The sequence below is a fragment of the Cupressus sempervirens genome, chromosome 4, assembly GCF_028749045.1.
Source record: "Cupressus sempervirens isolate cs-2001-9-10 chromosome 4, ASM2874904v1, whole genome shotgun sequence".
In the NCBI taxonomy this organism is placed as follows: domain Eukaryota; kingdom Viridiplantae; phylum Streptophyta; class Pinopsida; order Cupressales; family Cupressaceae; genus Cupressus; species Cupressus sempervirens.
The window spans coordinates 493,452,416-493,464,977 of record NC_143121.1 but is presented as its reverse complement, the minus strand read 5'-3'; the positions used below and the strand labels follow the sequence as shown (position 1 = coordinate 493,464,977).

At 36.1% G+C, this 12,562-nt stretch overlaps 1 protein-coding gene across 4 annotated transcripts in view; it reads left to right on the top strand.

The window, feature by feature from the left end:
- LOC149562101 (SMR domain-containing protein At5g58720-like) overlaps window positions 1-12,562 on the top strand; it is a 263,926-nt gene that overhangs the window by 121,405 nt on the left and 129,959 nt on the right. For all 4 annotated transcript variants that reach the window (XM_089825643.1, XM_089825641.1, XM_089825642.1 and 1 more), the window contains exon 5: window positions 5,937-6,059. In XM_089825643.1, coding sequence (XP_089681769.1) covers window positions 5,937-6,059 — 123 coding nt within the window. The remainder of the gene's footprint in view (window positions 1-5,936; window positions 6,060-12,562) is intronic.

Genomic DNA, 12,562 nt, shown 5'->3' with positions numbered 1-12,562 from the left:
TAAATCAGAAAAGGGAGGCTGATAGACAGCAGCAGGATCGGAGACCGAGGGCACCAAACAGGGACTTAAAACATGCTATGAACAAGTTAACTCTCCCCACCTTTGATGGCAGCAGTTGGACATTTGCTAGACCTTGGATTCTCAAGCTTGATACCTGTTTGACACTTAAGCCCATGGTAGAAGCGGAAGCCATCAAATTTGCAACAATGCACCTTGAGGGAGCAGCGTATGATTGGTGGCATCACGGATTAGTCATCCAGTATCATGGCCTCATAACTTCATACGAAGTTTTCAACTCCAAGCTGATTACTCGCTTTGACAAGAAAGATATTAAAGTCTATTAAAGGGATTTGGCTCAGTTAGAGCAAAGTGGGCCTTTCGATAAGTTCATTGATGAGTTTCAGCATATATCAGTGATGGTGCCAGATATGTCAGAGTAGCGCAAGGTGATGTTATTCACAGAGGGGTTACAGGACAGGCTTAGGGGTTTGGTTAAGGTTCTTAAACCGAACACTTTGGTTGACGCAATTAAGATCACCCATGATTTGGATTCACCTTCATCACTATTACAGCCTCCGAAGAAACCCTATAGAGGGTCTACATCGACCCAAAGAAACAAAAGCCAACAAAAATCAAATCCTTCCAGATTGGATTTTGAGACACGAATGAACTCAGGAGGAAGAAATTGTGCTTCACTTGTAGGGAACCTTGGACCCCCGATCACAAATGCCTTGGTAAAGGCAAGATTCACTATGTTGAGGTTCTTTCCGAGGATGAAGGAGAGCAACTGGAAGGTGATGATGTTGAGGACAGCGAGGAGGAAGAAGTTGAGGAGCAGCCCCTTAAAGATAAAAAGGAGAAGGCCACTACATAATAACCTCCTATTATAGCCACTCTTTTTAGTGATCCGGCATGTCATCCTTTCAGAGTGAAGGGTGTGGTTACCAGACAGCGCATTGTTTTTTTTTTGGATACAGGAGCATCCCATAATTTCATTAGCACACAGATGGTGTCTAAGAGAGGATTGCAAACAGTTGACATACCCGAGTTTGAAGTGAAGGTGGTGAGGTTTTGAGTTGCATAGAGAAAGTATCTAGTCTTCAGATACAGTTTGATGATTATCTTTTAGAGACCGATTTCTATGTTGTTGATTTGGATGGGTTGGATGCCATTCTAGGTAGACAGTGGTTAAGGACTCCCCGCAAGTACACATTTGATCATGACAGCATGTAGTTGGAGTTCTCACAAGGTGATTGGTTGGTAGTCCTAAAAGCCATACTAGATAGTGGACCTAGGTTAATAACAACTCACAGGATGGAGGCTATTTTGAGGCACGATAATATCGAATGGGCGACACAGTGTTTCATTACTTCCAAGGAGACCCAGGATACAGGACAACAGTACCATTGTGACATTCAGACGGTCCTAGACAAGCACAGGAGGGTATTTGAGGATTTAACCCTGGGTATCCCACCAGATAGAGGGTTTGAGCATATCATTGAGTTAGAGGAGGGCGCCAAACCCATCATTACCACTCCTTATCATCACCCCAGGCATTACAAGGAAGAGATAGAGAAGACGATCAAGGAACTTCTAGATATGGGACATATCAGACCCAGTTCTAGCCCCTTTGCCTCTTCAGTGGTATTGGTTAAGAAGGACGGCACCCTTCGGATGTGCATAGATTACCGCGCCCTGAACAAGAGAACCATTAAAAACAGGTATCTGATTCCCTGCATTGATGAGTTACTAGATGAGCTTCATGGGGTTGTTTATTTCTCGAAGATAGATCTTTGATCAGGATACCATCAAATACGAGTCCGAGAGGAGGATGTGCATTAGACAACTTTCAGATGCCACTACGGACACTACAAGTTTTTAGTGATGCCATTTGGGCGCACTAATGCACCAGCCACTTTCCAGTCATGCATGAACCATATCTGCAAATAACGGCTACAAAAGAGTGTTTGTTTTCTTTGAGGACATATTAATCTTTAGTAGGACTTGGGAAGAACATTTGCAACACTTAGATGAGATCCTTAGCCTCATGGAAGAACACTTTTTATTCACAAAAGAGTGTAAATGCGAATTTGGATTAACTGAGATTCTCTATTTGGGTCATTTGATTGGTGTCGAGGGAGTTAAGGTGCATCAGGAGAAGATATAGGCAATCCTAGATTGGCCACCACCGAGGATGTATTTGAGTTGTGGGGTTTCCTTGGTCTTTGTTCCTATTACAGGCGATTCGCCAAAGGTTTCTCCTAGGTAGTAGCACCCCTTACCAATTTGACACGGAAAGGGGCATTTAGGTGGATAGAAGATTCAGAGGCAGCCTTTGATAGATTGAAACAGGTGATGAGCACATGTCCAGTTCTAACACTTCCTGATTTTTTTAGACCCTTGTTTTGGAGTGTGATGCGTCGGGAAGCGGAATTGGGGCAGTGTTGATGTAGGATCATCATCCCATAGCTTTTGAAAGCAGAAAACTTAGGGGCAGCGAATTACTATATTCTACTTATGATAAGGAGATGCTGGCCATAATGCATGATTTAGCCAAGTTTAGGCAATACTTGGTGTGAAGTAAATTTACAGTGAAGACCGATCATAACAGTTTACGTTACTTCCTAGAACAGAAGGAATTGAACAAAAGACAACAGAAATGGGTCAGCAAGATCCAAGCATACGATTTTGACATTGAGTATGTCAAAGGGAAAAATAATATAGTTGCTGATGCTCTTTCCCAAAGACCCCCAGTGCTAGAGTGCTACACCATTTCAAAGATTTCAGTAGATTGGATGTCCCAGCTGTTAGTGGAGTATTCTAAAAATACTCACGCATGTTAGATTATGGATGGTATACTTCAGATATCATATATTACAAAAATAGAATCTACTTAGTACCCGAATCTAAACTAAAAGGGGATATTATGCACACCATACATGATGCAACATCAATGGGCCACCCAGGTTTTTTCAAAACCTAAAGGCAGATTGGGGACAAATTCTCTTGGAAGGGGCTAAAGGATGATGTATTGCAGCATGTTAGAGAGTGCCAGACTTGTTAGCAGAACAAGTCAAAACAAGGCTTTCCTGCAGGTTTACTTCGGCCTCTCCCTATTTCAGCTTAGCGGTGAGAGAGTATCTCCATGGATTTTATCATAGGGTTGCCTAGGGTCCAGGGCAGAGATTGCATTTTTGTGGTGGTAGATAGATTGACCATGTTCGCGCACTTCTTTTCTATTGCTGTGGACTGGTCAACCTCTCAGGTTGTTGAGTTGTTCTTTCAAGAGGTATTTCGTCTCCATGGATTACCCAGGAGTACTGTGAGTGATAGGGACAATAGGTTTCTCAACACCTTTTGGCAGGAGATTTTTAGATTAACAGGTACAGAGTTACTCCTAGCACTAGCTATCACCCACAGATGGATGGTCAAACCAAAATAGTGAATAAATGGGTGGAGGGGTACTTGAGAAATTACATTGAAGGTCAGTAGAGAGCATGGGTTAAGTGGCTTTATTTGGGGGAGTATTACTATAACTCCACAGATCAGATGTCTATTCGGATGACTCCTTTCTGCGCTCTTTATGGTTAAGAGCCTCTCTCCTTCATTGATTTAGCTTTATGCCAAAGATTGGATTTTGGATCAGCAGAATATCCTCAGAGCTCTCAGGGATAATATTCAGCAGGCTTAGAACCTATAGAAGTTATATGCTGATCGACATCGTACTGAGTTGAGTTTTGAGCTGGGTGATAGGGTTTTCCTTCGTTTACAACCTTATAGACAGAGCTCCTTGAAGAGAAGTGGATCAGAGAAACTTAAGCCCAGATTTTACAGACCTTACTCTATCACTAGGAGGGTGGGAGAGGTTGCGTATGAGTTGGATTTGCTGGGTGACAACCGAATCCACAACGTATTTCATGTCTCATGCCTCAAGAAGGCCGTTGGCCAGCAGATTGTTCCTTCAGAGGGTTTGCCCTTGCTTGATGAGGAGGGTAAACTTATTTTTGTGTTGAATGAGGTGATTGAAACCAGGGAAAGGAAGCTGCAAAACAGGATTGTTAGAGAATATCTAGTTCGTTGGAAAGACTTACCATATGAGGACGCCACCTGGGAAGGTGTCTATTTAGTAGCACCCAGCATTTAGATTGCTTGAGGGCAAGCAATCTCGGGAAGGGAGGACTATCATGTCTCCTTCTTCGCACTAGTGTTATGGCGCTAGGTTAATCTAACTCCACATCCGGATAGATTGACGACATCAATAGTTAGGATGCTTACCAGTCACACCGGAAATTTTATCTTAAGTATATCAGATATTTATATTAAAGTGCTTGGATAAAGTTACTTTATGTTTATAAAGTCATTTACTTTATAAAGTGACTTAAGTGACTATAGGATGAAATTGTTGTTTTATCCCACATCTCTTATTCCAACGTCTTCCCCTCACTTCGATGTTATAAATAAGAGACCTTGCCTTGGGATTTACATACAAGAAGTTTTATGAACTCAAAATATTTAGAACTTTGGTTGCTTGGATGTGACTGAGTGAAACTCAAGGACGAAAACCCTTGAGAAGATCTGAAACTGGACGTAGCCCCAGTCTTCATATGGATTTTTTTTGCTTGTTAGTTGGAATGAGTAGGTGATTGAAGTTTTGACAAATGAATAGGAGTGAGGGAGTTATTCAAGAAACAGATGCTAATACTCCAAACGCCTTGAAACAATGAGTCGGCAATCTGAGAAAGGAAACTCAGCTAGCATTAAAATCGATTCTGTAAGTCTGTCATCACTTTTTGACTTTGGCATTTGTTAGGGACTATTCTCTTGACAGTAGCAGGCCAATATCGGCCATAGCCCACTAGGCGGGAGGTAACCTCATATTTTTGAAGAATGCACGTCTGAAGCACAGTTCCAGGCTAGTGTAATGGTCAAGTTGGTAACAGAGATAACCTGTGGTTCACGGCATTTGTGGTCATTCCCGAATACTCTCCCATGCCGGCATCTAACCTTGGGTCTCTGGCAATGTGAAGACCTTTAACTCCAGTGTGGGCAGTATTCTCCAGCACCACGTCAAGGAAGAACAGGTCAGGAGGTGAGCCGGCAGTCTGTACAGATGTCTGGAAGAGTTGAAAAGTGTAGCTCTGCTGCAAGTTGGGTCATTGAAGGTGCTACAATAAACCAGGTCTGTGTAAGCTCATCCATTCATCTCTGTTATTTGGGTATGTGACATGTATTGTTGAAGCTATACTACACTATCAGAACTGTAGTCAAACTGTCATAAAATTCTGGTCTGTTGTGAGGCATTAATATTGAGTTGTGTATTAATTTCCCTAGACCCGGGTTGTGTTATTAGCAGTGTCATTGACTGTCATTAACTGAAAACAAAACATTTTTTTGGTATTAATAAATGAAACAGTGAGACCATCTTGTTTCGGTTCCAAGCATTTCTGGTTACATTGCAAGTGTTTGATGAAATTCCCATTAGTCTGGTGTTATTATTGTCTCGTTTTTTTTATTGAGAATAATACAGTTTTAGGAAAACCAGTAACATTCTGTGCTTCTACTGCAGTACAAGTGACAACAAATCAACTAGATTATAATCCCATGTTCTTCCTAATAATTTTTTTTTTCCCTATAGAATCATGCCTTCCAATCAAATACATGTTTCAAATCCCTGGGAATAACTGAATGAGCAGAAATAAAAATATTTTACTATTTTCATAGTGAAAGAGTAAGAACAGCAACTGTGGTTGTTATTAATCAAGCTTTATTATTACTTATAGATTGGCAAGCAGTCTATTGTATTTCAGCTCAGCTTGCTGTTTCATAGGCAGAACTCTAGAAGTTTTTTCCCCTTATTTAATTCGGTTAGAGTAGTTTTTTTTCAAACTAAAACATTACAACAATTTACTAAGCATCTAAACATCTATGTGGAACAGGCAGCTGAAGGCAACATTGAACAGGCTTTGTCAATTCTTCTTGAAAAGGAAAACTTGTGTGCTATTGGAACAACGGTTGAATGTAGTAGGCAACATCTTGATACAAAAAACATCAATGTAAAGGTCAGTTGGAAGTTTTGCTTCATGAAAGATGTAGGAAATTAGGTTTTACAAGAAAGTACAAATTCCATTATGGAGTCCCTAACTTTTTTAGTTGGATGACAAAATCATATTATTAATATTTTAATGATATTATATTCACTTAAATCAGGTTTTTTTTTGAAGAAATTGATTAGAAGATTTCAATTTAATGTAGTTCTCTATTTCGATTCTAGTGGGGTTGGTCATAGAGATTTTAATTTCATGATGGCTCTATTGAATTTCCTTCATAGTTTTTTAAATCTATAATGGAAGGAGCAAAGCCATTCATTCCAATTTTTTGATAATTATTGGGTGCTTATTTTGATTTTTGTTCGAAGTCAATGATATGTTAAGCTTTGGGGAAGCTAAGACAATTTGATGTCTAAGGTGTCTTGCATGAATCTTTATTTGTTCATTCTTTATAACTAGCCCAGTGATGTTACCATGTTCTTGTTAATCAGCCTTTCACATTTCTAAATGAAAATACTTTATCTCGATCTGTTTAAAGAAAGAGATTAGGATAAATCTTTGTAGAAACACAAAATGTTGCGATGCCTTAAGATATAACTAGACTTTTATGAGGACTTGGAAATAAAAATAAATATACTTTTGACATAGACTGCAACTATTCTGGCATCCTATGCCAATGGAAGGAAGAAGAATTTAAACTAATGTCAACAAAAATTTGATGTGAATATAACTACAAAGATAAAGATAATTTGCACTTTGCTGAAGATACATAGTTAGTGTAGGTTTTTATTTTCCTAGTCGGTTATTTACTTTTCCTTTAGTTCTAGGTTTTTACACACTTCCATTTCAAAGGAAGAAGAATTTAAACTAATGTCAACAAAAATTTGATGTGAATATAACTACAAAGCTAAAGATAATTAGCACTTTGCTGAAGATACACAGTTAGTGTATGTTTTTATTTTCCTAGTCAGTTATTTACTTTTCCTTTAGTTCTAGGTTTTTTTACACTTTCATTAAGCTTTCTAACGTTCATTAAGTGAGTTTGATCAGGATATGATGTTGAGGTGTTCACTTCCATAAAAGATGGCATCCCTTCTGAAATGGGTGGAGCTTTTGCTATTTCTAGACTACTTGGTGGTCACATTGTATTGGTTGGATTTAGCACCTCTATCCTATTCTTAGTTCAATCTAAATTCACATGTAGCTTGTAGTTTCATTCTTTCATATTTATTCCCATACATCATGATGTTTTTGCATAAGTTGGCATTCATATACTTTGATTCATCCATTAACTTTTCAACATCTTTTCGAGATCCTAATGAAATCTCGTCATCTTGACATTTGCACGTTTCCTGGACTCTTAGGTCTATAAGTGCTTTATTTTATTAGTATTTTTGTAGCTCCTCCATCAGAGAAAGACCTTGTTTATGCATTTGTTTGAGATTTCTAACATACGCTAGCAAGTGGAAATACTGAAAAGAATTTTTTTGAATGGAACAAGATGTTTAATGGAAAATATATATTGTAATGGACCATAGAAGAAGAAGAATAACCATTTGAGTTAATAACTATAGAAGTGTAATGTCCTCATTTGTGACTTTCTTTGATTTACTTTAAATTTCCTAGGTAGGGTTTTGATTTTGTTTGGAATAGCGTCACCTAAATGAGTGAACTCTTGGGAAGTCTGAGTATTATATATTATTATTTAAAAAATCAAAATATTCATAATGGTCATTTTACTTGTCAAATGATATTATTATTTGGATAGGGATCAGAAGGGTATAGATGTTAACTAGGTTTCTTGGATACCATCTAAGGACTCCCTCAAAATTTACAGGTCCAAGTTCATTTTACAAAGATATATGCATTGCTGATCCGTACCCGCTTAGATTAATACAAGCTCCTACTTGATAACATAATACACTTCTTATGAGAGTTTAAATAATAAGATATTCCCACTAATAATTATTTATAATAATAATCTTGAAAGCCCAAGTTTAGTCTTAGTAATAATATGGAAGGCAGTTCTAATCCTAGTATTAATTCATTAATAAGAAATGATGTCTTTTAATGATTTGTAATACTTATAAGTTTCCTTACATACCTAGCAAATGGGCATCATTATATAAATATGGATATAATAATGGTCCCCACATTGCATCACACAGGTGCCTTTCAAAGTAGAGAGGTCAAATAAATTGATCCCCAAATTATATTCTCTCCATATAATTATGTTTGGTGCTGCTCCATTTTTAAGCATGTTATGCACAAATATTTTATTTTATCTTCTTCATTTTAATCTTAGAGCATTTGGTCTTTTTGCCCATTTTTGGTTGGGGTGTAAACTGCAATCTTTTCTCCATGAGTAGAAATATATATCATCCTATATCTAAAATGTGAATTTCCCCATTCTTAATTTATACATGTAGTATTGAATATGCTGCCTCCTCATTGATCGACATGCCCCTAATATTAAGGAATCATGGACAGTTGATTATTTGTTAGGTTCACTTTGTTGATTTAATTAGTTATTATCTATACTTTGATAATTTCATATATTGGTTATTAATTATTATTATATAAGTATTTAAATGAATTTTATTCTTTCTTTAACTATTCATTTATCCATATTATTAAATTTCATTAGAGAAGCATTATAAGAATCATTTAGTTATCTATATTAGTATAATTATATGGTTAATGATTAAATTGATATATTATTGATTACAATCACTTAGTCATTCTATTATATATATTCTTTTAAACCGTTACTTGATTATTAAACTCGGGATATCACAGTCCTACCCTCTTGAAGTTGCTTGTCCTCAAGCAATTCACAATTAATCGATGACTCTTATTTGAGTTCCGAATTGGAATTAAGTAATATAATTGGTAGATTGAGGATGGAATTAAGTGCACCCATATCAAGTGCAATGAGAGATTCCATGTGTAAATTGAATCAGTGATCATGAGATTAATTCTCATTTAGGTGATTGATTGAGCATAATCAATTGATTTGTGCTTGATGATCAGATGGTATATGAAAAAAATTATAGGTTTCATAATTCAGGTTGGTGAGTTGACCGTAATTTGACTGATGAATTCAAAAGGCATGATTGATCTTTTAAAGCTTCCGATATCTTTTTGTTGTAGTTGATTGATTTAATGGTCTCTTTGAGGAACATTAGTATGTATCAAGTCATTAGTTACGAGATTTCTCTTAATCATTTTTGCTTCCTTACATGACCTCTTTTGAGTATGGAAATTTTATTGTCGCAGGGTGCAAGATACTCATCTACGAGTAGGCTCCCTCAAGGTATTGGGACTGCATGTTCGTACCCATCTTGGACTCTTTCCTCAAGGCTTTTGGAATCATGTCCTTACCCATCTTGGACTCTTTCCACGTGGCTTTCGAAACTATGTCTTGACACATCTTGGAATATTTCCTCAAGACATTGGAACCCATGTCCTTACCCATCTTGGGATCTACCTATCTCATGAGGATTTACTCTGCCTCTCTCATCTTGACAATAAATTATTGGTTTACATGAATTTGTATTTATCATTTATGTAATCAATAGTCTGATCTTTATTGAATCAAATGTTTATAAATGTATTTTCCCTACAGGATGGCAAGATCATTGCTCTGATATCACTGTAATGTCCCCTTTTAGGGTCCATTATTATAGATGATTATTTAATCAATCAAAATATTCATAATTGTCATTTTACTTGTCCAATGATATTACTAATTAGATTTGGGATCGAAGGGTATAGATGTTAACCAAGTTGCCTGGATACCATCTAAGGACTCCCTCAAAGTTTAGAAGTGCAAGTCCGTTTCACAAAGATTTACGGATTGCTGACCCCTACCCTTAGATTAGATTTATACAAGCTCCTCCTTGATAACATAATACACCTCCTATGCGAGTTTAAATAATAAGATATTCCCGCTAATAATTATTTATAATAATCTTAAAAGCCCAAGTTTATTCTTAGTAATGATATGGAAGGTGATTCTAATCCCAATTATTAATCATTTATAAGAAATGATCTACTTTAATGATTTGCAATAATATTATAAAATTCCCATTTCATAATGATCCATATCTATATTAATTAGAAATTAATTTTATTTTATTTTTAATATGCACTAAAGTACAATTTAAGTGTAAGTTTCCTTACATACCTTGCAAATGGGCATCATTATATAAAGGTGGATATAATAATGGTCCCCACATTCCACTACATGGGTGCCTTTTAAAGAAGAGAGGTTAAATAAATTGATGGTGCTGCTCCATTTTAAAAAATGTTATGCACAAATATTTTATTTTATCTTCCTCATTTTAGTCTTAGACCATTCGGTCTCTTTGCCCATTTCTGGGTGGGGTGTAAATTGCAATCTTATCTTCGTAAGTAGAAATATATATTATTGTATGGATAAAATGTGAATTTCCCCATTCTTACCTTATACGTGTAGTATTGATTATGCTGCCTCCTGATCAATTGACGTGTCCCTAATATTAAGGAATCATTAACGACTGGTTATTTGTTAGGTTCACTTTGTTGATTTAATTAGTTATTAGCTACACTTTGATAATTTCATATATTGGTTATTAATTATTATCATATAAATATCTATGTGAATTTTATTCTTTGTTTAACTATTCATTTATGCATATTATTAAAAATTCATTAGAGAAGCATTACAAGAATCATTTAGTCATCTATATTAGGATTATTATATGGTTAATGACTAAATCGATATATTATTGATTATAATCACTTTGTCATTCTATTATATATATTCTTTTATACTATTGCTTGATTATTAAACTCGGGATATCAGAGTTATTTACTTTTCCTTTAGTTCTATGTATTTTTACACTTTCGTTAAGCTTGCTTAGGCTCATAAAGTGAGTTTGACCAGGATATGATGTCGAGGTGTTCCCTTCCATAAAAGATGGTATCCCTTCTTCAATGGGTTGAGCTTTTGCTATTTCTAGACTACTTAGTGTTCACATTGTATTGGTTGGATTTAGCGCCTCTATCCTATTCTTAGTTCAATATAATTTCACATGTAGCTTGTAGTTTCATTCTTTTATATTTGTTCCTATACATTGTGATGCTTTTGCATAAGTTGGCATTCATTTACTTTGATTCATTCATTCACTTTTCAACATCTTTTTGAGATCCTAATGAAACCTCGTTACCTTGACATTTGCATGTCTCTTGGAATCTTAGGTCTAAGTGCTTTATTTCATTTGTATTTTTATAGCTCCTCACTCATAGAAGGACCTTGGTTATGCATTTGTTTGAGATTTCTAACATGCACTAACAAGTGGATATACTGAAAATAATTTTTTTGAATGGAGCAAGTTGTTTAATGGAAAATATATATTGTAATGGACCATAGAGGAAGAAGAGTAACCAAATGAGTTAAATAACTATAGAAGTGTAATGTCCCCAATTGAGACTTTGTTTGATTGACTTTCAATTTCCTAGGTAGGGTCTTGATTTCACTTGGAATAACGTCACCTAAATGAGTCACCTCCTAGGAAGTCTGAGTGCTCCAATGCAAGCATCACCTTAATGCAATGAGTGCTAAGTTGCAATGAGTGCTAAGTGTTCTATTCATTCTTATGAGAGATGGGTTCATGTGGACCACTGCTCATGAACATGGGTCAATGAGTTTGTCTTAAAAATCTACATAGCTGAATCCTGATAGTAGTATTACAAGTTGACTTGCTGTGGAAAATATTCTTATGTATCAACTGATGAGCCTGAGGGACTTTCTAATAAAGAGTTCATAAGGCACAACATGTGCTTAAGGTTTTGCAAATGAGGTTGCAAGTAAAGTGGGTCTAACAGTGGAAGAAATTTTGTAGTTAAGCATTCGAGTAGTAATTGTATGGGTGACATCCCGTGAAGTCTTGGTGCTTCACCGATGTGAGCATCATCTTAGATGTAATGAGTACTAAGTGTTCCATTCATTCTCATTAGAAACGGGTGCATGTGAACCACAACTCTTGAAACATTCAATGAGTTTAACTTGAAAACTACACAATTGAATCTTGATAGCTTTATCACAATTTAACTTGTGGAAAATATCTCTTATCTATAATGTAAAGTTTCTGCAAATTCTGTGCCTCTGATCAGACTTGTAAACTATCCTTGATTGCTGAAAATGAACTTAAAATTCTTAAGTATGAAGTGGTTGTCAACTTTTATTCTGATCTGAAAGTTGTTTTATCTCTGCAATAAATCGAGTGGGTATTATTGCTTGAGGGAGCAGACTTATGTATTTGTGTGTCCTTAAACTGTAATAATACCCTTCCTAAATATCATGCCTAAAGGGCATGTCCCTCAAAGGGACATGTCCCTTCCTAAGTCGGCACAAACCATCTCCCAGAAATCGGCGATATGCAAGATGATTAACATTTAATCAGCAGTTAACACAATGTGTTAAGTTAGCATAAAATATCAAACAATCTTTAGAAGTCGCCACCTATCAC